Genomic DNA, 27498 nt, shown 5'->3' on the forward strand with positions numbered 1-27498 from the left:
ATTCCCGTATAATCTACTGGTTTATTCGTTTCTGCAATGTCACCACCTGGATGATATACTCTTGCAAAGTGCTCACTCAGTAACTCAACTATCTCAACTAATTCAGTTACCTCTCTACCATCGGCATTCTTTAAAATCAATCTGTCATGTATATTTTTCCTTTTACTTGCTACATATCTAAAAAACTGTTTAGGATTCTCTTTAGCCTGCATGGCCAATGTTCTTTCGTAATCCTTTTTTGCTTTTCTTACCACACTCGTCACCCTTCTGGCCTGCGCTTTAAACCGTTCATGTGCCTGCCGGTCACCCTTCTCCTTAAATTCCCTCCATAGTTGTTTCTTTTTTTGCAGCTCAAGCTTAATGGTGTTATTCATCCATTTAACCCCTACTTGATTTATTATTCGGACTCTAGGTATACAGTCAGCCATTGCTTCATGCAAGCACTTCTTAACTACCTCCGATGCACTATCAACTTCTAGTCCTTGCAGTTGTACATGCCATGGCACTGAACTAATCAAACTCCTAAGCTTGTCATACTTTCCAGCCCGATAATTCCACATGTACCCTGTCTTAATTGAAAATTCCACACCTTTAGCCACCTCCCAAGTTAAGACCCTATGATCACTCTTACTGATTGGTGGCAATGTGGTCATATTTGTTACAGCCAAATCCTCAGATGTAATTACTAGGTCAAGCACTCTCTGACCCCTAGTATTTTCCATTACATGCTGTCGCAGATAGTTATCCCTTAATAACCGCATAAAATCCAGTTCCTTCCTTCCGTGTGTCCTTTCCTCACTCCAATCAATGCGACCACAGTTGAAATCTCCCATAATAATCACCCTCCGTCCACCCATCTCTTCTATTTGCTTGTGCATACTGTCACCACCATCTTTTCCATCACCTGGTCTATAGCACCACCCAATTGTATATTTAGTTCTGCTAGCCACAATCTCACACCAAATGGCCTCAAATGTGCTCTTTTCTCTATCCTGCAATTCAACTTCTATTCTCCTTGGCTGGAGCTCATCAGCTATCATCAACAATACTCTTCCCCCCATTTTATTCTCTCTGTCATTCCTGAACACACTATACCCATCACATTCAATCCCACTAGTTATATCATCTACAGTCAGCCATGTTTCACTAATACCTATAACCTGTGGTCTGGAAGTGCCAACCATGGCCAAAAACTCTTCCATCTTGTTCCTAATACTCCTAGTGTTAGTGTACATGAATTTAAGACCCCCATTAGCCCCAACCCTACCTTGATGCCTTATATTAACTATCCCACTCAGATTTGTTGTCCTCATTTGCTCTGGCATATTATATATTCATTCTTACCTTCAACTGCCTCCATAAGGACTGTATATCTACTCCCCCCCCCCCTTAACAAATCTAGTTTCCCTGAATTTGCACATCCACTACATTCAGCACTTTCTCAAGTCTTCTTACACCGTAACCATTCGAATGCAAGCCATCCATCTTATATAGATCCTTTCGCCCATCAAATTCACTCCACTGTCAATATAAAGTCAATATCAACAGTCCCTGATTGATGAAAGGGACAGGAAGATTTGGAGCTTCCCTGGAGAGCTTTCAAAGTAAATACAATTAACCACTGCTTTGAAATGAAACATATGAATAAGCAATATTTACTAATATTCATTAAGCGCCGAAATACGCAACACCAATGTGTGAATTTTCCATTAAAATATAAAAAATAACAAAAAAAGAAATAATAAATAATAAAAGTTAAAATACGTTTCTTTTAAAATGAAAAAAATCTACTTAGTCTTAAAACATTTTAAATTTGTTTTCATTATTTCACGGCCCCCCTCAACAAAACCTATGGCCCCCAAGGGGGCCGCACCCCACAGTTTGGGAAGCGCTGTTCTAGATCACTCAGAGTTTTTGAAGAGGTATTCCCACACTTAAACATACCTCAATAAAGGCTGAAACTAGTTGGATAGTGGCTCTTCTCATAATGCATAGCATTATACATTTCCAAAAGGAGGTGTGCTTTGCATTATGGGATATTAAGGCAAGTGATGCGTGAAGTCATTAGCCTCTATTATTATAAAGTGGCCCAGTTCTAAAGATATTCATGTATTTGAGAAAAGGCTAACAAAAATTCTGGAAGGAAATTTTTCATAGAATGGGAGAGGGGGGGGGGGTAGAACAAGAGGCCATCACTGAAAACTGTATAAGGAGGGTGTGAGCAGAGGGAGTGAGGAGAAAGTTCTTTGCATGGAGAGTGGTTATTGAGTGGAATGCATTGCTTGAGTGTGTTGTGAATGTAGACACATTGAATCAGTTTAAAGCATGGTTGGATGAGCATTGTGTGCAATAGTGTGTACCTTCCACAATGAGTCTCTGACTCCATGAAGGTCAGATGTTAATAATAATAATAAAAGTTACTGTGGAACAAGCTAGGTTCAGGCTACACAGAGGTTGCTATGATCAGATTTTCACTTTAAAAGAAATCGAGAAATCATGGAAATATAATCAGGATCTAAGTTTGGTAGATCTGAAAAAGACATGCAACACAGTACCAAGAGAAAAGTTTTTCAAAATGTTACAATTATATAGTAGAAATGAGACATTATATTCAGCAATACACAGTCTGTATTTCAGCTGTAAGTCAACAATTAAAACTGAAGGAGTACCAGGAGGATGGTTTAATGTTAAGCTGGGCATGAGACTAGGGTGCACATCTCCACTGTTATTCATCATTTGTATTGATCGCATAATGAAGGAAAGCATAACACCTGATATGAAAAATGGAGGTGCAGCTGTTTACTTTATTTTACTTTAAATAAATATAATACAAGTCTATAGGATTCCCTGAGTAAATCGCATAACTGCTGGAATAAATATGGTTTGAAAATCAGCAATAAAAAGACAAAGACAATGAAAATAGGCAAGAACGTTGAAAACATGAATAGCATTCTGAATGGAGAACTTATAGAACAAGTAAATCATTTCCGCTATCTAGGCTCAACCTTCAGTTAAGATTATTATTATTATTATTATTCAGGCATCCATGGAGTCAAAAGACTCATCACGGGAGGTCCTTCCTAGGAAACACAAAGTCTATCATACCACTCCTTGAACTCATTGACTGTTCTCACTCTCATCACTTTATTAGGCAATGCATTCCACGGTTCAACCACCCTCCATACAAAGAAATCACTCCTCACCCTCTTGCACACAGCTTCCTTTCATAACTTCTAGGAATGGCCCCTTATCATCACTCTTTCCTGCTATTCCACCAAGCGAAAGAACTCCCCACTGTAAATCTTGTAACCACCTCTCAACAGTTTAAAAGTATTAATCATATCACCACTCCTTCTTCTATCTACCAAATGCTACAGTCCACATTCTCTCAGCCAATCCTCATAACAAATATTGTACAGTCCTGAAACCATCTTTGCTATCCGCCTCTGGGCCCTTTCCGCAGTTAATTTATCCCCTTCGAATCCTGGGAACCAAATCTGAGAACAATAGTCTAAGTGTAGTCTGATCAGGGTCTTATACAACAGAATAATAACAGTTTTATCTCTGCAAATCAATGCATTTCTCAGTATTGCAGTAATCCTCTGTGTCACCTTCACCATCTTTGCAATATGTCCCCTGAATTTCAGGTTTCTATCAATCATCAACCCCAGATCTCTTGTCTTCCCTACTTCCTCCAGTATGACTCCTCCAATAGAGTATGAAGTGTCCCATCGATGTGTCCCAAACCTCAAGACCTTACATTTTGCTGAATTAAACCAACAACCCCATTTATTTGACCATCTGTCTAGTTTATTCAAATCCTCTTGCAGGGTTTTCCCTGCAAGAAGATTTGAAGGGATTCACCTGCAATCCACTGACAATGTCACTGATATAAAAGTTAAACAATATAGGTCCCAGTACTGAGCCCTGTTGGACCCCACTTGTAACCTTCTGACTCCTTGATACTGCCCCACCAACTCCTTTACCATGAGTTGCCCGAGTCCTGAAAGTACTTCAGGCGCAAATTTTGTTTGCTTACATTTGGATAAAGGATAAAACCCAATATATAATTAGTGGCATAGCCAAGTGAAAAAACTCCCACAAACTTATCTCTAATCCAGAGAATTTTAATAACAGAGTGTGACACCCTTTGGCAACTCGTATAGGTAAATATGACTTCTCCATTACTTTCACCTAGGTATCACCACATCTGGGTCTGGCTCCCACTGATGAGACCTCAATAAAGGTCGAAACTGGTCAGGGTAGTGGCCCTTCCCTTAATGCATAGTATTATACATGTCCGCAAGGAGATGTGCTTTGCATTATAGGAGATATTAAGGTAAGTGATGAGAACTTATACCACCTTTACCACAAGTGGCCCCATTCCTGAAAGTAATTCAGGTGCAAACTTTGCTTCTCTGATACCTATTGGACAGCCAATCCTGAATCCAGTTGATCAACCTGACATCCAAACCCATGTGCTGCAACTTAAATATCAGCTTATCATATTCAGGCCCCCATGGAGTCAAAAGACTCATCACGGGAGGTCCTTCCTAGGAAACACAAAGTCTATCATACCACTCCTTGAACTCATTAAACATATACTACAAGAAAATGGTAGTATATGCCTTTCCCTGATCAAATGCTTTTGTAACTTTATTATAAAAGGCAATCATATTACTAAAACAAGAGCACCCCTTAACAAATCCATGTTGACTCTCACAGATAACATTACCCTCATCTGCCCAATGCTGTATACAGTCCTTCACTAATTTCTCCAAGATCTTAACAACTACAAGTTTTAAAAGAGGTATGCTGTGAGTAGACATATCGATACAAAATTAATAACGGAAAAAACTCACGTACAAAGATTATTTAATAGTATAATTTTCGCCTGTGTGTAACAGGCATCTTCAGTACATTAAGCTCAAATTAAACAATAACTGACAATTCCCAAAAGCGCCACCTAAGTAGCTGGTGTAAGATAACTAAAAAGGTCAATAACTTTCCTTAAAAAAAAAAAAAAAAAAAAAAAAAATATCGATACAATAAAAAGTTAGGAAAGATGAGCTGACTTGTAAAGTACTATCTCTCATAAAGGGGATAGACATAAGCCGTCGGATCTGTTTAAGTTAGGAGATTAAAGTAGAGTTTCACATGTTTCTTTATAAAGACGTTTCATGAGAAACTGACTTTTGTGAAGAACTTTTGTCTTTTTCCAATGAACTCTGTGTCTGGTGAAGATGGCATGTTCTGCAAGTCCAGACTTTTCAGGTTAAAAGTATTCAATATAAGATTGGTGTTCTTCTAGCCAAATAGAGGCAGATCTTCCCGTTTGTCCGAAATAAGATAATCCACAAGAGCACGGAATCTGGTAGACACCTGGATGATTAAGATGTGGAAACTTGTCCTTAGGAGAAGTGAGAAAGGTGGAGATTTTTCTCAACGGTCGAAAGGCAACAAAAATATTCAGTGGTTTTAAAACTTTTGCTATACGTTCACTGATGCCTTGTACATAAGGGATAGTAATGCGCGTTATTTCTTCTGTGTTGAAGAGGAAGACATATTAAAACTACTCAAAGTTCTTTTAATGAAGCAATTCTCATAACCATTAGATAGAAAGGAAGAAGTTATATATTGTAGTTCTTTCTGTAAAAGATCGTCTGAAGAACAAAAGGAGTGAGCCCGATGAACCATGTTTTAATAGTTCCTGCCTTTTGACTGGGATGGTGATGCGATTCCGCATGGATATAATGGCCTGTATGAATCTTCTTTCTATAAACTGAGAAATGTAGGTTACCATCTGGTTGGCAAAGAATTAGAAGATCTAAAACAGCTAACTGTTTATTCGATTATACTTCTAGGGTAAACTTGATCCTAGGATGAAATGCGTTTAACTTAGTGAGAAATTGTTGAAGTTCATCAGAAGAGCCATTCCATACAGCAAAAATGTCATCGACATATCTGAACCAATGAGTAGGTCTGGGAGAAATGTTGTCAAAGATATGTTGTTCAAAATGTTCCATAAAGAAATTGGAGATAGCAGGAGAAAGAGGATTACCCATTGCTGTTTCTTCAATTTGTTGATACAACTTATTTTTAAAGGAAAAATAACCAGAATTTACTTCAAATTTACTCTCTTTTTCAACTAGAAGAACTGATACTTATATAAAAAATACTTTGGATTTCAAAAATAACATTTCAGATCTTCATTTGGACGTTTCTGATTACAGACTGATTTCCTCCAAATCAGTCTGTTACTTGTCAAGACTCCAACATTATCAGATCTTATATTTCTAACGTCTAAGGCACTTTGTACCGTATCAATCCACCTACATCTTGGTCTTCCTCTGGGTCGTTTTCCTGCCAACTTGGAAGAGAACACTTGTTTTGCTAATCTTTCCTATCCCATTCTATTTAAGTTACCATACCACCTGAGATTAGCTCTGCTAATGCATTCCTGGATGCTGACAATGTCAAGTTCTTTCCTAATATCCTCGTTTTTAATATGATATTGCCATTGATGCCATCTGTTCATGCCTCTAATCTTTTTCAGGACTCTCATATCTGTGGTCTCTAGTCTTTGGTCAAGTGTTTTACTTCTAATTCAGCTCTCAGATCCATAAGTTAAAACTGGTTTGAACACTGTCTTGTATACAGCTAATTTAGTGTTCTGACTAATTTCTCTGAGAGGAGACCTCCACATAGCATTTAAAGGAATGCGGAGAACCAACCAGGGCTTCTGATCTAATGTCCAATCCTCACCTTCTCGTGGTGCACCCTGTTGGGTATCTACTTTGATACTGAACGAACGAGGATGGGCTGGCAATTTGGGATTTAGCCGACCAGATTGTATTCTTATTGGTTAAACCAAAATAAAAAATGATGGTACACCATGGCAAAATTTCATGCCGGCTGGGACGTCGCCCGGTTAAACAAGACCCCCGTTGTTTTTGCAAGGGAACCAGGGCGAACAGCGAAAAGTCAGCTACTGGAACAAATCTGAAAACAAACCCCAACTCAACATCACCAGAGTTAAAGATCGGTACTATCAACGTAAGAAGCCTGAATGACAAAGAAATGGAGCTAGCTGAGGAATTAGATAAGTACCAGATCGACATAATAGGAGTGACTGAAACAAAAAAGACCAAAACTGGTGATCTTTCTGAGCAATAAATACAAAATGTTATATTCAGGCAATGACAATCAAGGAAAAGAAGGAGTAGCCATTGTATTCAACACAAAATAAGAGGCTAATCTTCTTGAATGACAGTCAGTCTCAAGTAGAGTAATGTGGGCAAATATGAGAATGGGGAACTGGACAATGAGACTTATTTGTGCTTATGGTCCCACAGAAGGTTCTACTAAGGTAGAAGTGAAGGAATTTTTTGAGGCTTTAGAAAAAGCAAATGACACAATGAAAAACGAAAAGTTGGTCCTTGTTGGGGATCTAAATAGCAGAGTAGGAAATGATTGTGAGACATACAAAAATATTTTGGGAAAATTTGGAGAAAAGAGCAAAGCTAATAATAATGGCAAATATCTGTTGGATTTCTGCTCAGGACATGGACTGGTTATTACTAACACCATGTTCCAACATAAAAATGTGCACAAATTCACATGGAGAGAAGAGGCAAGGAATAAGAAAAGTCTCATTGACTATGTTATTGTTGACAGTGATGTTTTCTCCCTGGTGCAGGACACCAGAGTGTACAGAGGATTTGAAATTGGAAGAGTGATCACTATTTAGTCTTGAGCAGGATAAAATTGAATTTCATATTGAAAAGAATAACATGTAAAAAAGTTTTAAAGCAAATAAAAGTTGAGCAGCTCTCAGATGTGAACTGTAGACTAAAATACACAAAGATTACTGAAGAAAAAAAGAAAGAGTTTGAGAACAGGAATCAAATCTTGGAGATTCAGTGGCAAGCTTTGAAGAAAGCCCTGATTGATTCAGCTAGAGAGGCATGTGGTGAGGTTGTGTGCAAGGATAAAAAAATCAGAACTCCCTGGTGGACACAGGAAGTTAAAGAGGCAGTGAAGGAAAAGAAGAAAGCATATCAAAAGTTCCTGTCAAATAAGTCAGCTTGTGCTCTTAAAGAATATACAGACAAATACAAGAATGCTAAACACTGTGTAAAACTAGCTAAACAAAAGTCATGGGAGGACTTTGGCAAGAATATAGAAAATAAATATCAAGAAGGTGGCAAAATATTCTGGAGGTTGTTGAAGAAGCTTAGGAATGGAGGAAAGAGTGCTGTAAAAGGAGTTAGAGATGATAAAGGTGATGACATGAAAACAGGAGAAAAAGATATCCTTGAAGTATGGAGTAATTACTTTGAAAAACTGCTAAATGAAACAAGCAGTGATAACAGCACAGTGGTAAAAAACACTGACCAGGCATGCAATCAGGAATACATATCCATACTTGAAGTAGAAAAAGCCATTAAAGGCTTGAAATGTGGAAAGGCAGCAGGAGTAGATGATATTCGACCAGAAATGCTGATATGGTGGTATAAAAGTCTTACAATGGCTGCACTGCATAGTTCAGAAAGCCTGGACAGAGGGACGAATTCCCGATGATTGGAGTAGAGCTCTCATAGTACCCATATATAAAAAGGGAAATAAAACTGAATGTGAGAATTACAGAAGTATTTCTCTACTGAGTGTTCCTGGCAAGATCTATGCAAGTATACTTGAGAAACGGTTGAGAAGAATTGTGGAAGAAAAGCTTGGTGAAGAACAAGCTGGATTCAGGCCAAATAGAGGCTGTCAGGATCAGATCTTCACTTTACGACAAATAGTCGAGAAAGCATGGGAATATAACAAAGATCTGTATTTAAGTTTTGTCGATTTGGAAAAGGCATATGACAAGGTGCCAATAGAGAAGCTATTCAATATGCTGCAGTTATATGGTGTCAATGGGGCATTATATCAAGCAATATTTAGTCTTTATTTGAGTTGTAAGTCAGCAGTTAGAATTGAAGGAAGTACAGGAAGATGGTTTAATGTTAAATCTGGTGTGAAACAAGGATGTACATTATCCCCTCTGTTATTCATTATCTATATGGATCACATTATGAAGGAAAGTGGTATTAAACATGATATCAAAATTGGAGATGTTAATGTCAGCTCTTTGCTTTATGCGGATCATGTTGTACTTCTAAATAAATCCGCCGCAAGTCTGCAAGATTCTCTGACTAAATTGAATAACTGTTGTAATAGATATGGTATGAAGGTCAGCAATAAAAAGACAAAGACAATGAAAATAGGCAGAATCATTGAAAATGTCAACTGTGTTGTGAATGGAGAACCTGTGGAACAAGTAAAACATTTCAGCTACTTAGGCATGATTTTTACTGAAGATGGTAAATTCAATAAAGAAATAGACAACAGAATCAGCAAAGCTGGTATGGTGGGAAGTCAACTGAATAAATTCATATGGAATAAGAGAGAAATTAGTCGGAACACTAAATTAGCTGTATACAAGACAATGTTCAAACCAGTTTTAACTTATGGATCTGAGAGATGGGTCAGAAGTAAAACACTTGACCAAAGACTAGAGACTACAGATATGAGAATCCAGAGAAAGATTAGAGGTGTGAACAGATGGCATCAATGGCAATATCATATTAAAAATGAGGATATTAGGAAAGAACTTGGCACTGTCAGCATCCAGGAATGCATTAGCAGAGCTAATCTCAGGTGGTATGGTCACTTAAATAGAATGGCAGCGAAAATATTAGCAAAACAAGTGTTCTCTGCAGGTTGGCAGGAAAACGACCCAGAGGAAGACCAAGATACAGGTGGATTGATAGGGTACAAAGTGCTTTAGACGATAGAAATATAAGATCTGATAATGTTGGAGTCTTGACAAGTAACAGACAGCTTTGGAGGAAAATTGTAGATAGGAAGTTAGTAATGATGTAATTTTTTCATGTATTACTATCATACCCTGTACACCCCTTGAGGGTACATGGCAGGAATTTGATGATGATGATGATGACTAATTTCTGTCTTATTCATTATGAATTTATTTAATTGACTTCCCACCCTACCAGCTTTGCTGATTCTGTTGTCTATTTCTATATTGAATTTACCATCTTCACTAAAAATCGTGCCTAAGTAGCTGAAATAGTTGACTTGTTCTATAAGTTCTCCATTCGCAATACAATTGATATTTTCAGTGTTTCTGCCTATTTTCATTGTCTTTGTCTTTTTAATGCTTACCTTCATACCATATCTATTACAACAGTTATTCAATTTAGTCAGAGAATCTTGCAGACTTGTAGCAGATTTATTTAGAAGTATAACATCATCTGTATAAAGCAAAGAGCTGACATTAACATCTCCAATTTTGATATCATGTTTAATACCACTTTCCTTCATAATGTGATCCATATAGATAATGAATAACAGAGGGGATAATGTACATCCTTGTCTCATACCAGATTTAACATTAAACCATCTTTCTGTACTTCCTTCAATTCTAACTGCTGACTTACAACTTAAATAAAGACAAAGTATTGCTTGATATAATGCCCCATTGACACCATATGACTTTAGCGTACTGAATAGCTTCTCTCTTGGCACCTTGTGATATGCCTTTTCTAGATCGATAAAACTTAAATACAGATCTTTGTTATATTCCCATGCTTTCTCAACTATTTGTTGTAAAGTGAAGATCTGATCCTGACAGCCTCTATTTTGCTGAATCCAGCTTGTTCTTCATCCAGCTTTTCTTCCACAATTCTTCTCGATTGTTTCTCAAGTATACTTGCATAGATCTTGCCAGGAACACTTAGTAGGGAAATACCTCTGTAATTCTCACATTCAGTTTTATTTCCCTTTTTATATATGGGTACTATGAGAGCTCTACTCCAATCATCGGGAATTCGTCCCTCTGTCCAGGTTTTCTGAACTATGCAGTGCAGCCACTGTAAGACTTTTATACCACCATACTTCAGATATTCTGGTCGAATATCATCTACTCCTGCTGCCTTTCCACATTTTAAGCCTTTGATGGCTTTTTCTACTTCAAGTATGGATATGTATTCCTGACTGTATGCCTGGTCAGTGTTTTTTACCACTGTGCTGTCATCACTGCTGGTTTTATTTAGCAGTTTTCCAAAGTAATTACTCCATACTTCAAGGATATCTTTTTCTTCCATTTTCATGTCACCTTTATCATCTCTAACTCCTTTTACAGCACTCTTTCCTCCATTTCTAAGCTTCTTTGACAACCTACAGAATATTTTGCCACCTTCTTGATATTTATTTTCTATATTCTTGCAAAAGTTCTCCCATGACTTTTATTTAGCTAGTTTTACACAGTGTTTAGCATTCTTGCATTTGTCTCTGTATTCTCTAATAGCACAAGCTGACTTATTTGACAGGAACTTTTGATATGCTTTCTTCTTTTCCTTCACTGCCTGTTTAACTTCCTGTGTCCACCATGGAGTTCTGATTTTTCTATCCTTGCAGACAACTTCACCACGTGCCTCTCTAGCTGAATCAATCAGGGCTTTCTTCAAGGCCTGCTACTAAATCTCCAAGGGTCGATTCCTGTTATCAAACTCTTTCAATTTTTCTTCAATAATCTTTGTGTATTTTAGCCTACAGTTCACATCTGAGAACTGCTCAACTTTTATTCGCTTGAAAACTTTCTTACATGTTATTCTTTTCAATATGAAATTCAATTTTATCCTGCTCAAGACTAAAGAGTGATCACTTCCAATTTCAAATCCTCTGTACACTCTGGTGTCCTGCACCAGGGAGAAAACATCATTATCAACAATAACATAGTCAATGAGACTTTTCTTATTCCTTGCCTCTTCTCTCCATGTGAATTTGTGCACATTTTTATGTTGGAACATGGTGTTAGTAATAACCAGTCCATGTCCTGAGCAGAAATCCAACAGATATTTGCCATTATTATTAGCTTTGCTCTTTTCTCCAAATTTTCACAAAATATTTTTGTGTGTCTCACAATCATTTCTTACTCTGCTATTTAGATCCCCAACAAGGACCAACTTTTCCTTTTTCATTGTGTCAGTTGCTTTTTCTAAAGCATCAAAATATTCCTCCACTTCTACCTTAGTAGAACCTTCTGTGGGACCATAAGCACAAATAAGTCTCATTGTCCAGTTCCCCATTCTCATATTTGCCCACATTACTCTACTTGGGACTGCCTGCCATTCAAGAAGATTAGCCTCGTATTTTGTGTTGAATACTATGGCTACTCCTTCTTTTCCTTGATTGTCATTGCCTGAATATAACATTTTGTATTTATTGCTCAGAAAGATCTCACCAGTTTTGGTCTTTTTTGTTTCAGTCACTCCTATTATGTCGATCTGGTACTTATCTAATTCCTCAGCTAACTCCATTTCTTTGCCATTCATGCTTCTTATGTTGATAGTACATCTTTAACTCTGGTGATGTTGAGTTGGGTGTGTTTTCAGATTTGTTCCAGTAGCTGACCTTTCACTGTTTGCCCTGGTTCCCTGGTGAAAACAACGTGGGCCTTGTTTAACCGGGCGACGCCCCAGCCGGCATGAAATTTTGTCACGTTGTGCCATCATTTTTTATTTTGGTTTAACTAATAAGAATACAATTTGGTCGGCTAAATCCCAAATTGCTAGCCCATCATCGTTCATTCAGTATCCAAGTAGATACCCAACAGAGTGCACCACGAGAAGGTGAGGAATGGACATTAGGTCAGAAGCCCTGGACGGTTCTCTGCATTCCTTTAAAGGCTATGTGTAGGTCTCCTCTCAGTTATACAGCTTTGACCCTTAAGCACCCCCTTAGTTAAAATCTCCCATAACAATCATTCTTCTTGCACTTGCCAAGCTCAACTGTTTAAACATCTCCTGGTCCCCACCCTTTGTGCTCCTTGGTTTGTAGCAACACACCAGTAAATATCCTGTGTTGCACACCTCCACCTCACACCATGTGCTTTTAAAATCATTAGCGTCACTGCCTTCCAAAGTATCCACTCTTAGAGGACATAAGTCGTCACTTATCATAAGCAGTACTTTACCATGCTTTCCCTTCAGAAAAAACAGATGAAAGAGAGGAAAAAAAAAAAAAATGATGACAAGTTAAATATGGAAATAGATGGCAGAATTAGCAAAGTTGGTATAGCATGAAGTTGTTAGATCGTGAATGAGGCCTGCCTCTGATAGACAGACCCTCATTCAGGATCTAACAAGAACGGAGCCTAAATAAAGAAAATACCTGTACTGCTGGCGAAAATTGTACTAGAAAGAAATAAGGAAATGGGGTGAAGTGTATCATATAATTAAGTGTATATCTATTCACCCAATGGAGAGGAAGCATTGTAAAATATTAATATGTGTGAATTAAAAGGGAAATATATGTGTGTAAATTGGAAGTGGAAAATAATGTGTATATTGCAACAAAAAAAAAAAAAAGGGGAAATTTTGACAATCAACAGAAGGACAGATTCTATGACACTATGCATTCCTATGCAACCTTGCAACTATGTCTAACTTGTAAGGTTCAACCCATTGTTGAACCTTACAAGCGAGATTTTGCAAATTCTCTGGGAGGAGCTCTCTCACGGGTTCGAGATGAAAGTCTTTGATGTGACTGTAAGCTGCAGGAGAAAAAGGGAGTTGATGGTCAGAAAATCGAGAGAGTGGGGGAAGAAGGTGAAAGAAGTGTGACGTGAGAAGGAGGTCCGACAAAAAACTACCAAGTGTAGACCAACGAAAAAAGGCTCAGGTCCAAAATGAAACCTGAACCCTGATGTCCCTCCTGTAGGATACAGAAGTTCCAGACAAGCACCTTAGATGTTTCCCAACGATGCCGAAAATCCAATGCGCGTCAATCCATGAGATGGGAAAGCTATCTGCAGAGTGAAGAAAGGTCCAACCAGGATATGCACGTGACTCGCACGTGGTGATTGAAGGAGACTGTATGCTACAAGAAATGGTAAGGCAATTTTGACCTATTTAAATTTCAAGAGGGAGCGTTGAATGAAAAATTCGGTTTAAGCACATTTGCAGAAAGGAAGATTGAGACTATTTTGTTAGTTAGTGGAACTTTTAAGGACATTGGACTGGTAGTCCAAAGCCATATTATGTGATCTTTGCAAAAGAATTTGTATTTGTATGTTATCTTAGCTGTCTCCCTAAAGATACATGTCTAGACAATTCTTAGTATATACCTATGTGCATGCCCTCTCTTAGAAGATAATAGATATGGTGAGTTAGCCGATCTCATACGGAGGTAGCAGGGTTTTTTCTCCCGGAAACTCAGGTTTTTCATCCCGCATACATACAAATCGGCCCTTCAGAACACACGCAATTTACAGACAAAAATTACTAGTTGTGGTGGTGTTGGAGGTGGGCGGTAGATGGCGTTGATTCGTAGTAGAGGTAAGGTGTAGAGACAGTTGAAGATGTCCTCCCGCGATGAGTCTTCGGACTCCTTGGAGGTATTAGGAATAATAATGTCATATTCTAAAATGTCATGTAATGCTACTTAAAGTGTTTAATCTAATTTAAGGGAATTAAAGAATTGATTGATTTATGTTTCATGTATACTGATAGCGTAAAATAAAACTTTATGTTTATAGTTGAATCCTGGTCATCGAATTGTGTTTGAGAACGACACTGCCAATCACCAAAATACGGACCGTGACAAAAAGGGGAAAGAGTGATTAAGTAATATTAAGGCTAGAAAAGGGCACGACTGCAATCTCCCCCCCCCCCCCCCCCAAAAAATCCGGACACCAACCTGCCTGATTAGAGTCAAGCAGAATAGTTATCTAGATCAGGGAAAGGGCCCACAGTTTATTAAGATAGACAACTCTAACTGGCGCAGAACAAATAAATTTGTTAGAGTCCGTGACCCAGGGAGAATTTTAGGATCCCTGGCCACAAGGAAGCAATTGATAAGTCATATTCAAAATTAAGAACCAACACTCACGAAGCACTGGTCTAACAAAGTCAACTGAATAAATTTATATGGAATTGAGAAATTAATTAAAAACACTAGACTAACTGTGTACAAGACAGTGTTCCACCCAATTTTAGCTTGTGGATCTGAGAAATAGGAAGAAATAATAAACTTGACCAAAGATTGGAGACCACAGACATGAGAGTTCTGAGAAAGATTAGAAGCATGAATAGATGTCATCAATAGTGGTAATATGTCAGAAAATGAGGATATCTGGAAATAACTTGATACTGTTAGCATTTGGCAATGTGTTAGCAGAGATAATCTAAGGTGGTATGGTCAGTTAAATTGAATGGAAGAGAAAAGATTAGCAAAAAAAGTTTCTTCCCATGATGGTAGGAAATATACCCAAAGAAAAACCAAGATCTAGTTGGAATGATGCAGTAAAAAGTGTCTTAGAAGAGAAAAATATACGATTTGATAATTTTGAAGTTTTGACAGATAATAGATTAATTTCAAGGAAAATTGTCAATAGGAACTTGTAATAATGACTTTTTCATGTAGTGCTATCATAATAATATGTACACCCTCTGAGGGTATATGTCAGGAATTTGATGACGAAGCTGATGATAATGATATACACTAGGTTGACAAAAGTATCTGGACACCTTACGTGCCATTCAAATTTCAGATCTTACCACATGCAAATATTCAAGGTGTATCTGGAAGTCCAGTAATAAAAGGTGGGATGTGCTGCATATTTTGCATTGTACTTTATATCAAGATGCCATGTTTAGCTGAATTGACACACTTCCGATGGTAGTTGGTAGTTGAGTGTCACATCTAGGTTGAATTCCACCATTGCTTATGTCATTTGTAGGCAGAAAGTAGATGGTGCTACCACAGCAGAAAATGCACTGGGAGGCCACAGACACTCATTGACTGAGATCAATGACCTCTGTCTTGAAATGTTCAAGTATACCAAATGTCAATGGTGGACCTAGCAGTCGACCTAGAAAATGCTGCAGGGACATCTGTCAGCACTAGAACTGTCTACAGAGAATTGCATGCCTTTGGTTACTATGGGAAAGCTGCTGGCAAACAAGCTACACATGACTCCTCGTTATTGCCAAACGTTGTTTGGCATCGAGGGGGGGGGGTGATGTGTGGTCTTGCCAACTGTGAAGTTATCAAGACTGCATCATTCCAACTGTGAAGTCTGGTGGGGACTCAGTAATGGTATGGAGATGTTTCAGTTGGATGGGGGAATGCTCCATTGGCGGACTTGCCCAAAACCATGACATCTGATGGCTACCTGGACAGCTTCATGCTTCTGATACTGTGGAGGTACTTCGGCAGTGACCCTTGCATGTTTTCAGCTTTGTGCAAGGAACACAAGAAATTCCTGTTGCAATGTATTAGAAATTGGTTGAATGCATGCCTTGAAGGGTAGTTGCTGTCATTCAGGCCAAAGGTAATCCCACTCGGTATCAGAAATGTAATAAAAATGCATTTTCTGACCACAACTAGGTGTCCATATACTTTTGTTTGCATATGTACTCATGTATCACAAAAATATAAAAAAAAACCTAGCACTGCACCTACCACATGAAAAGATAAGTGTTGTATTTGAATTTCCATAATATATTCTCTTCAACTGATGATGGCTTGTGAGACACAAATTAAATATATTTGTAAATTTCATTATAAGTTGTTAAACATTTTACTATGGATATATGTTTTGTTATATTTTCAATAGATTTCCCATAGTTCTCTTTCCACAAAAAAAAAAAAAAAAAAAATCAGAAGACTGTCTTCATTCTGACTGTGAGCTCTTTCTACTCTAATAGCATTGGGATTTGAAATAAATAAGAGTTGATCAAGAGAGACCATACAGAACAGGTGAACAAATGGGATCTGGCTCAAAGTGAGAGTAAGGAAAGAACAAACCCAGCTAGAGAGCCCTAGGAATACCACTTCCCTTACTATCAAGATTACCCCTAAGGTCTTGTTGGTCCACCAGCCTTTATTCAATATATTCAGATCACCCAAATCATATCTGTTGGGATCCTCCATCTGCAACATGAGAAATGTACTCTGTAGAGATTAGGTTTCTCTGAGAAACATTTTAATGCCAATGCTTACATTAAAAATTAATTAACTAATTGTTAACACTTTGCAGTATAATATCATAAAAAGAAATCAAATTTTAGAAACTGAAATAGTAAAAAAATAATATTCTGTTATTTATAGATTTTAATTTTTAATTAAGCGATAACTTACAATATTATGATGTTTGGGAAATCCAAAAGAGTAATCCTGTTTTAATTTTTCTTCATAATCATATTTTTCATGTCGAGAGTGGCCATAATAACCATAATAGTCATACTCCAAAACCTGCATGATAACAACATTTATGAGGATATGGTTGAAAAAAAATTAAAATAAATATTATTTAAATTAAGGGGATATTAAATCCCACATTGTTTTAAAAACTGAATAAGAAACTCAGAGATTGGAATCAGAGAGTTTCATGCCGAATATAGTAAACTATAAAAGTATCGGTGATTACTAATAAGTAATATTAATAAGTTACTAATAAGTTAAAATAAGTAACAAAATACATGATGAGATCTACAGTTCTCATACCACAGAGATCTATAGTTACATTAATTCCTTGATTGCAGCGACCTACATTTTGCACACAGGAACAATTGTGGTTGTCTGCAGTCAAATTAAGTGTTTTATTTTATTTTATATTTTGAATATCACACAATTTTAAGACATTGTATATGCTTCTTATGTTGACAATACTATCTTCAATTTTTCATGTACCACATGATTGAGATTTTTCCTGTAGCTGAACTACTATTCATCCCACTTCTCTGATGAAAACTGAATGGCCTTTTAATTTGATGATACTTCAATTGGTATGTCATTTAATTACATAGGACCATGATAATGCATTAGTTTCAACTAGCACAATAAAATTTAGTAAATTATGTCCAAATTGCCAGCTCATTCTCATGTGCACCATGCAAAGGTAATGACTGAACAGCAGATGAAAAGTTATAGTCAGTTTTCTACTATTTTTTATAGGCTCTTGATGAGAAATGCAGGTCTTCTCTCATTTAACTGGTTTCAAATTAAATCAAAATCATTTTCTCCAATTTTCCTGATATATGCCATCAAAAGAGTGGGAGAAAGATTTTCTTTCAAATTCATCTGTAATTTCTCAAGTCTTCAATATTACCAGAGCCTACATTTCAGTCTTCAAAATCACTACTAACTGTATCAATATGCCCAGATCCTGAATGTAGTCTTTTTTTCCTGCCATTCTGGCAATGGTCACATTTTGCTAAATTTCCTCTCCCATTCTGTTAAAGTAATCATAACATTTTACAAGTGTATTACTCAAATAAGTATATTGTTATATTATTACAAGTATGTTCCTCACCAACGACCTTTCCAAATACACAGTGAATGTAGTGCGCACCTAGGTAATTCTGACCACAATCTAGGGCTCATTCCCCCCCCCCCATGCAACAATGCTGACACAGCCACTCCCATACAAGAGTAGTTCAGCATTATAACAGTGCCATCTGGGACAGCCTCCACGACTTCTATGCCTCATTTTCATGGTTGGACTATTGCTTCTGGCCTTGCAACCCAAACATTTGCATCAAACTTATTACCAAAGTAATCGTCACCGGCATGAAAACATATATTGGGTTGCCGCTAGAGAGATTCATAATCGTTTATGTTTGTTGAGAGCTCCCAATAAGATAAGTGTTATTTTAAGTTATCATTGATAAATTTACGTGAATATTATGTAGTTTTGTTTGCCTTGAGTATCTTAGTATGTCTGTTTGTGTGTTTTTGGTGTTTCATTTTATAATTTGATAAAATACATTAGAAGTGAATATGGCTCCCGTACGAAGGAAAATGGCTGCCAGTAATGATGGTTCGCCATCTTTATTCAATAATGGTAATAACGGTAATATAAAGCAGATGATTCAGTGTACTATCTGCGAAATGTATGCTTTGCGAAGTGCAGTCGGAGTATGGTTAGATGATAATAAAGGAGTGAATGTGTGTAGAAAATGTAAGGAGAATGAGGAATTAAAGTGTATTTCAGGTAGTGAGTGTGATATTTTTGTCAAACTTCAGAATGAAATAAATGGTAATATGACAAGAAATGGCAAGGTTGTACCAGAGAATTGCGAGGGCGTGAATGTAGAAAGTGTGAATGATGGTATTAATTCAGAGCAAATTAATGGTTTTACAGAGAATAAAAAAGATGAGATAGATGCAATGAGTGAGATCACATTGTTGAGTGGAGCGATACAAAGGGCAAAATGGCAGCTAGAACATATGAACAAAAGTCGACTGAGCGTACCAGCCAATAATAAAAAGTATGATAGGAAAAATAAGCGTATGAGTGTGAACATAAACAAAATGAAGGAGAGAGTGCTGTATGGAGACTCATTACGAGGTGTGTTAGTAGAGGATTTCACAAAATCGTACCAACCTGGTGCGACCATAAAGGATGTAACCGAGTCTATTAGAGAGCAAAAGGAAAGAGTGAAAGAAATGATTGTTGTGGCAGGTACGAATGATTTGAAAGGAGATAAAATGGAAACGATAGAGGACCGGAATGAACCGTTTGAGGTAGCAAAAGAAAAGAGTGAGAGAGTTAGGATGATTAGTCTTTTGCCATGGCATGGCAGTGAAGTGTTTAAAAGGAGGGCCATAATTGCAAATGACTTTATGCGTGGGTTATGTATGACGAGTGGTGTGGAATTTGTGGATATGTGGAGTGAGTTCGATGGGCAAAAGGATACTTGAAAAAGTATCCTTTGTAAGGAGACTTGAAAAAGTGTTGCTGAATGTAGTGGATGTGCAAAGGGAAACTAGATTTATTAAGGGAGGGGAGTAGATATACAGACCTTAGGGAGGCAGTTGAATGTATAAATGAGTACAATACGCCCGAGCAAATAAGGACAACAAATCAGAATGGGATAGTTAATATAAGGCATCAAGGTAGAGATGGGACTAATGGGGGGTCTTAAATTCATGTACAATAATGCTAGGAGTATTAGGAACAAGAAGGAAGAGTTTTTGGCCATGGTTGGCACTTCCAGACCACAGGTTATTGGCATTAGTGAATCATGGTTAACTGTAGATGATATAGCTAGTGGGATTGAATGTGATGGATATAGCATGTTCAGGAATGACAGGGAGAATAAAATGGGGGGAGGAGTATTGTTGATGATAGCTGATGAGCTGCAGCCAAGGAGAATAGAAGTTGAATTGCAGGATAGAGAAAAGAGCCACAATCTCACACCATTTGGTGTGAGATTGTGGCTAGCAGAACAAAATATACAACTGGATGCTGCTATAGACCAGGTGATGGAAAAGATGGTGGAGAAGACAGAGGACTATTAACACAAGCAAATAGAAGAAATGAGTGGAAGGAGGGTAATTATTATGGGAGATTTCAACTATGGCCGCATTGATTGGAGTGAGGAGAGGACACACAGGAGGAAGGAATTGGATTTTATGCGGTTATTAAGGGATAACTATCTGCGACAACATGTAATGGAAAATACTAGGGGTCAGAGAGTGCTTGACCTAGTAATTACATCCGAGGATTTGGCTGTAACAAATATGACCACATTGCCACCAATTGGTGAGATTGATCATAGGGTCTTGACTTGGGAGGTGGCTAAAGATGTGGAATTTACAATTAAGACAGGGTACATGTGGAATTATCGGGCTGGAAAGTATGACAAGCTTAGGAGTTTGATTGATTCAGTGCCATGGCATGTACAACTGCAAGGACTAGAAGTTGATAGTGCATGAGAGGCAGTTAAGAAGTGTTTGCATGAAGCAATGGCTGACTGTATACCTAGAGTCTGAATAATAAATCAAGTAGGTGTTAAATGGATGAATAACACCATTAAGCTTGAGCTGCAAAAAAAAGAAACAACTATGGAGGGAATTTAAGGAGAAAACATGAATGGTATAAAGCGCAGGCCAGAAGGGTAACGAGTGTGGTAAGAAAAGCAAAAAAGGATTACGAAAGAACATTGGCCATGCAGGTTAAAGAGAATCCTAAACAGTTTTTTCGATATATTGCAAATAAAAGGAAAAACGTATATGGCAGAATGATTTTAAAGAATGCCGATGGTAGGGAGGTAACTGAATCAGTCAATATGGTTGAGTTACTGAGTTAACACTTTGCAAGAATATATACTCCAGGTTGTGACACTGCAGAAACGAATGAACCAGTAGATTATACGGGAATTGTGGTGAATGAAGTGGAGGTGAGTAGTCTATTGCATAACCTCAATGTCAATACATCTGTGGGATTGGATGGTATACCAGCTCATGTTGTACGAGAAGCAGCTAAAGAATTGTCAGTACCCTCCACCATTTTGTTTAATTTGAGTCTCAGGTCTGGGTTAGTTCCGAGGGGTGGAAAGAGGGGAAAATAGTTCCACTGCATAAAGGTGGTTCCAAGACTGCTGTTGTAAATTACCAACCGATTAGCATTTCAGGAATTGTTGTCAAGGTCTTAGAGAAATTAGTCAAGAAAAGAATACATAATTGGATAGATTGGGAATTTGTATGGAGGACAACATGGTGTTGTGAAGTAGATCATGCCTCAGTAACTTGCTCACATTTTATAACACAGTAACGGCTGAACTGGATAAGGGTAATGGATTTACAGTGATTCTACTGGACCTTGCCAAAGCCTTTGACAGGATACCACATGGAACTCTAATCAGTAAACTGGAGCAGATGGGGATGAATATAGGGTTGGTGAGATGGATAGGAGGGTGGTTGATGGAGAGATACCAGAGAGTGGTTTATTCTGGAGTTGAGTCTAAAAGATGGCTTGTGACTAGTGGTGTGCCGCAGGGATCTGTTCTTGGACCACTACTTTTCAATTTGTTCATCAATGATATAGGAAAGGATCTGAGAGGAAGTGCTCACTTGTTTGCTGATGATGCAAAGTTGGGTAGAGCAATTGTGAGTGCACAGGATGTCAAAATTTTACAGGATGATTTGGATAGTTTGGAGGACTGGGCTAGGAAAAATGGATGTCAATTTAATGTGACAAAGTGTAAGGTTATGCATTTTGGGGTGAAAAGAATAGCAGCAGTATATCACATTGGTGGAACCGTACTCCAGGAGATTGACGAGGCCAGGGATTTGGGAGTGTTGGTGGATAGGGAATTGAAGTTTAGGGGGCACATTGCAAAAGTGGCTAAATCAGCTCATCAAATCACTTGGCTTCTTAAAATACTTTAACATGCAGAGACAAACAAGTTATTGTTCCTCTGTATCGAGCCTTGATAAGACCCCATCTGGACTACTGTGCAGTTATGGGTGCCAGGGTTTCTTCGTGATGGGGAGGAAGTGGAGAGGATCCAGACGAGTGACCAAGATGATAGCAGGTCTGTGGAATGAACTTTATGAGAATAGGATGAAGATTTGTGGGTTGCAAAAATTGGTCGATAGGCAGAAAAGGGGTGATATGATTGAGACATTCAAATTACTGAAGGGTTACTATAAGATTAATCCAGAAGATATTTTTGAAAATAGGACTGATGGTGGGAAGACTAGGGGCCATGCATGGAAGCTGGGCAAGAATGTGGTTAACAAGGGTGTTAGAGCTAGTTTTTTTATTTGGAGAGTGGTGAATGAGTGGAATAAGCTGCCAGAGTCTGTGGTGGGTGTTACGACTGTGAATGAGTTCAAGGCAAGGTATGATAGATACTGTGTGAATGTCGCGTAGTTGTTCTTGACATGATGTTAGGGCCTCCCTTGATGAGTCTGTCGACTCCTTGGAGTTGCCTGGAATAATAATAATAATAATACATTCCCCACACTACTCTGAACTGCTGTTCCCTAACTAAACCCTAGTTTTCCTAAAAATGTGCCAAGGCTGTACAAATGAAAAAAATCAAACATACTATAACTGGCTCACATCAAGAACTCTATCCTCCTTTAGAGCTTATACTCAAGCCCGAAATAGATGCAAAAAACTATCAATGCTTCCAAAACAGAGTTCAAAAAAAAAAAGCAGGAAACCAGCAGCCTGTCCAAACAGCAGCTGAGCCTTTTGGTCTCTTGCCAAAACAATTGGTCGTAACTTTTGCCCAACACTATTCACACCCCAATCATACCCAGATGGCTCTACTGCATCATCATCATCATCCACAGAAAAAAACAATCTCCTGGCTTCACTTTTCTTCCAATGTACACATAACTGACTATAGTAAATGCCCCCCCCCACACCATTCCAGATGCCCAACATACAATGCCCCTTATATTTTTTTTCCAGAAATAGATCAGAAAAATACTGTCCAAACTAGACACAAAAAAGTCTCCTGGTCCTGATGGCATTTCTCCAATTGTCCTGAAAGTTTGTGCACTAGTACTGACTCCTATCCTATGTTGCCCATATATGCTATCTTACTCTATTGGTATCTATACGACAGACTGGAAATTGGCCTATATTCAACCCATTCCCAAGAAGGGCAACAATCACTGCTGTCTAACTACCACCCTATCTCACTCACCTCAGTCCTGTCTAAAGTAATGGGAAAAAATCATAATTTCCCAACTCCTACAACCACCTAATAAATGACTGCAAGTATGGATTCTGTCACTGGCAATCAGCAGGAGATCTGATCATATATGTCACCCATCTCTGGACAAAATGCCATGGAGAAGTTTGGTGAATCTCAAGTGATTGCACTCGATATCTCCAAAGTTTTTGACCAGGTCTGGCACAAAGGTTTACTATGCAAACTACCATCATTTGGTCTGCCTCAGGACTTCTGTAGTAGTTGGATTGTTAGCCTTCTGCCTGGATACACACTATGTGTGGTGGTGAATGGTTCCTTATTCTCTCACCATTCAACTAATTCTGGGGGTTCCACAAGGTTCTGTCCTCTCATCAACCCTCTTCCTATTATATATCAATGATCTACTTCAGTTGACCTCCAACCCAATACCCAGTTTTGCAGATGACAGCATATATTGCACTCCTCCCTTTCATTTGATAAACCTTACTCTACACAAATAACCTCAACCTACAGAACATTAACCACCACTGCCCTCAATTCTGATCTCTAAGCCATTCTCCAATGGGATTCAGATAACCTTGTCAATTTCATTGCTAATAAAACCTAGTTCTGTCTTATTCTCAGAAAAAAAGAACCATTTTCTCCCATTATTACTTTTGACAATACCCAAATTTCCAGACAAGATGAGATTTCTCTTCTTGGAATTATCCTGACATCAAGCCTCTCCTTGCATAAATACATTACAACCATTGCATCCTGATCTTTCAAAAACTAGGACTTCTCTTTTGCTCAAGACGCTTCACCTCTGAATAGCCATTAACCTTATACAAATCACACATCTGCCCAGCTATTGAATATTGCTCTCACATTTGGACTGGGACCCCTAAAAGCTCCCTCAGAATGCTTGACTCAGTACAGAAGAGAGCATTTAGACTTATTAATAACCCATCCCTTACCAACTCACTCCTTCCACTTTTGCAAAGACATTTGGTTTTGGCAACATGTGCATTCTATAAATATTTCCATGGGAAATGTTTATCTGAAACAGCATCAATAATTCTCCCATTTAGTACTAAGCTCATTGGAACATGTGCAGCTGCTGCTCAACATCCATTTACAGTGCACCTTGAAACCAATAGAACAAATTTCGTTTCCTCCTCCTTCATCCCTAATACTGCTGTGTTGTGAAACAGTCTTCCCCTGGGAAGACTGTTTCATGATTCAGTGAATTAATAACGATGTGTTTCCCAAGGAATACACAGTCTTTTAAATCAAATATAAACACATTCCTCCTTTCCAACCCACTATCCATATAAGGTACTAAGGTACTATAGGTTGATCAATGAACCTCTTGTTGTATGGGCCCAATATTAAAAAAAAAAAAATTAACTTTATTCGCACTTTTTGGAATGCTAACTAACAAAGTCAGGCTTCATTCTAAAAATCTTCATTTTTAATTATGATTCTGCCATTCATGTTATCTTTGAAAATCTTTGAAAACCATAATTTTCCTCATAACTCTCATATCTATAGTCTCTAGCCTTCCATTAGTTGTTTTATTTCTGAATAAATTCATAAGTTCAAACTGGTTTGAACACTGTCTTGACTGCTACTAGTTTAGTTTTCTGACTACTTTCTCTTTTATTTCATATAAATTCATATAACTGGTTCCAAAGCATACTAGCATTGTTTATTCTGTTATCTATTTCTATATTTAATTTGCAATCTTTGCTAAAAATTATATAAGCCATAAATGGAAAAATGTAGCAGTGAGGATTGCTAGCCAAAACTCTGGTTTCAAATATAGTCTAAGTCTCCCTATGCAACATTTTGAATAGTGGGTACAATGTGTAAATTTGTATACTGAACACACAAACAAACATACTGCATTCATCTTTGTATATAAGACAGGATATTTTAATGACTGTTTTAAGATACGATACATGCTTCTCACTCAATGTCAGTCTCAAAAGTTTGCTGCTTGAGCATCTTACACAACATAAACAAGAGAAGAGTCTTATGCTTATGTTGTGTAAGAAGCTGGTATTGTAAGATCAAATGTTTTCGTATGGAAATAGATTTTCTCTGGTAACACATATATCAATTTTGCTGACTGCATGTCAAATCTAGTTCTCGGACTTCATGTTTACACGAAGCGCATGTAAATGCTTATGTGTTTACATGTAATTTTTCCCACCACACAAACCTAAGCCATCTAAATGCAACACATAATGAACAGAAGTTGGTAGTGGATATTTTTTAAATTAATTTAATCTCCCTAGTTAAAAGATATTGAAGAAAGGAAACAGCAGCAACCACTTGGTTTTCAATCATTTTTCTGTGTCTCTATATAAATAAGCAAAATGATATTATGTGAGACATACAATACTAGAATATCTAAACATAATGCTGAAACGCACTGTTTTGTAAATGATGCAAAATGAAAAGCATAAATACTGACTTGCAATGACAGAAATATAATACTCACAGCCACCTGATTAGCAGGAGCAAACCATCCCGGTCTTTCCCATCCTATTCTTTCTTGATATATACATCCAGCATTTAACAATACCTGGAAAATATCAAATTTTTCATTTATTCAATTTTTATAAAAATAGAGATCCAAAAGATAAATATAAAACTAAAAAGCAAAGACAACACATTATATAGGACTAAATATACTGTTGGGCGATGCTATTAGAACAGGGGAGGACCACAGGAATATGTAGATGCCATGTATCGACAGATTAGCATGAGTGTAGGCCAAACAGTTATTATGGAAGACTAACTATGGGGACATAGATTGGAATGAGGAAAAGGGGCATGGCAAGATGGAAGTGGGATTTATACAGTTGCTAAGGAATAATTATATGAAATAACATGTTATATCTTGTTACATATAATGCTGGAGCTGATAATAGCATCAGAAGATTATATCCATAAGAAAGGTAGACATTCTACCTCCAATTGGGGAGAGTGAAGAAAATTCACATGTTTGGCAACTTCTGGGAAGTTGCCAAATGTGTGAATTGTTTTTCAAGAAATAGTTTATGTTAAACTATAAAGCTGGTAATTATGACAGACTTAGGAATCATCTTAGAGCCAAGCCATGGCTTGAGAAGCTACAAAGAAAGAATGTCAGTAGCGCATGAAAAGTGGTCACAGATTGTTTGAGAGATGTAAGACTACATATTTAGTTTTGTTTATCCTCCATTTTCAGGGAGGATAAACCAAGCAGGAATTAAGTGGAATAAAGATATAAAACAGATCTGCAAAAAAAAAATAAAAAATAAATAAATAAATAAAACACCATAGAGGGAAATATAAAGAAAAAGGTGATCAGCATACTCATGGGTAGTACAAAGTGTAAGCAAGAAGGGTGACTAGTTTAGAAAGAAATGCCAAATCAGATTATGGGAGAAAATTAGCTAAGCAAGCCAAAGTAAACCCAAAAGAGTTTTTTCATTATGTAGCAAATAAGAGAAAAAAAGGACTATGGTAGAATGACTTTAAACAATGCTCATGGTAGGAAGGTGACAGGCAAAATAAACAGTTGAGTTGTTAGTGATCATTTTGCAAAGGTGTATCATTCAGGTGGAGATTTTGCAGTTGCTGATGTGACAGAGACACATATCAAAACTGAGGTAAAAGAAGAGAAAGTGTTCAGCATATTAAAAAATATGAACACAGCAGTAGGACTGGATGGCATGTCAGCCTGTGTACTGCATGAATGTACAAGAGAATTGGCATTGCCTCTGATGAAGTTGTTCAATCTAAGTCTCAGCTCTACAGGGTTCCAGGGGAATGACTAGAGGGTAAGATAGTTCATTGCACAAAGGTAGTTCAAGACAGAGGTAGCAAACTACGTACCAATTAATATATCAGAAGTGGTTATTAAAGTATTGGAAAAAAAGGTTAAAGGTAAAATTCAACAGTGGGTGGATAGGGATGCGATACTCTATAGTGG

General features: G+C 37.6%; 1 protein-coding gene across 1 annotated transcript in view; it reads right to left on the minus strand.

Annotated features, from left to right (window-relative positions):
- Positions 1-27498, minus strand: part of LOC150103805 (sarcosine dehydrogenase, mitochondrial-like) — a 383814-nt gene that overhangs the window by 212525 nt on the left and 143791 nt on the right. Inside the window, exons 12-13 of the mRNA XM_090397147.1 lie at positions 26020-26103; positions 17212-17325 (exon numbers count right to left, since the gene is read on the minus strand). Coding sequence (XP_090253273.1) covers positions 17212-17325; positions 26020-26103 — 198 coding nt within the window. The remainder of the gene's footprint in view (positions 1-17211; positions 17326-26019; positions 26104-27498) is intronic.

Source organism: Typopeltis vanoorti, chromosome 8 (genome assembly GCF_054136105.1).
Source record: "Typopeltis vanoorti isolate ZY-2024b chromosome 8, IOZ_Tvanoo_1.0, whole genome shotgun sequence".
In the NCBI taxonomy this organism is placed as follows: domain Eukaryota; kingdom Metazoa; phylum Arthropoda; class Arachnida; order Uropygi; family Thelyphonidae; genus Typopeltis; species Typopeltis vanoorti.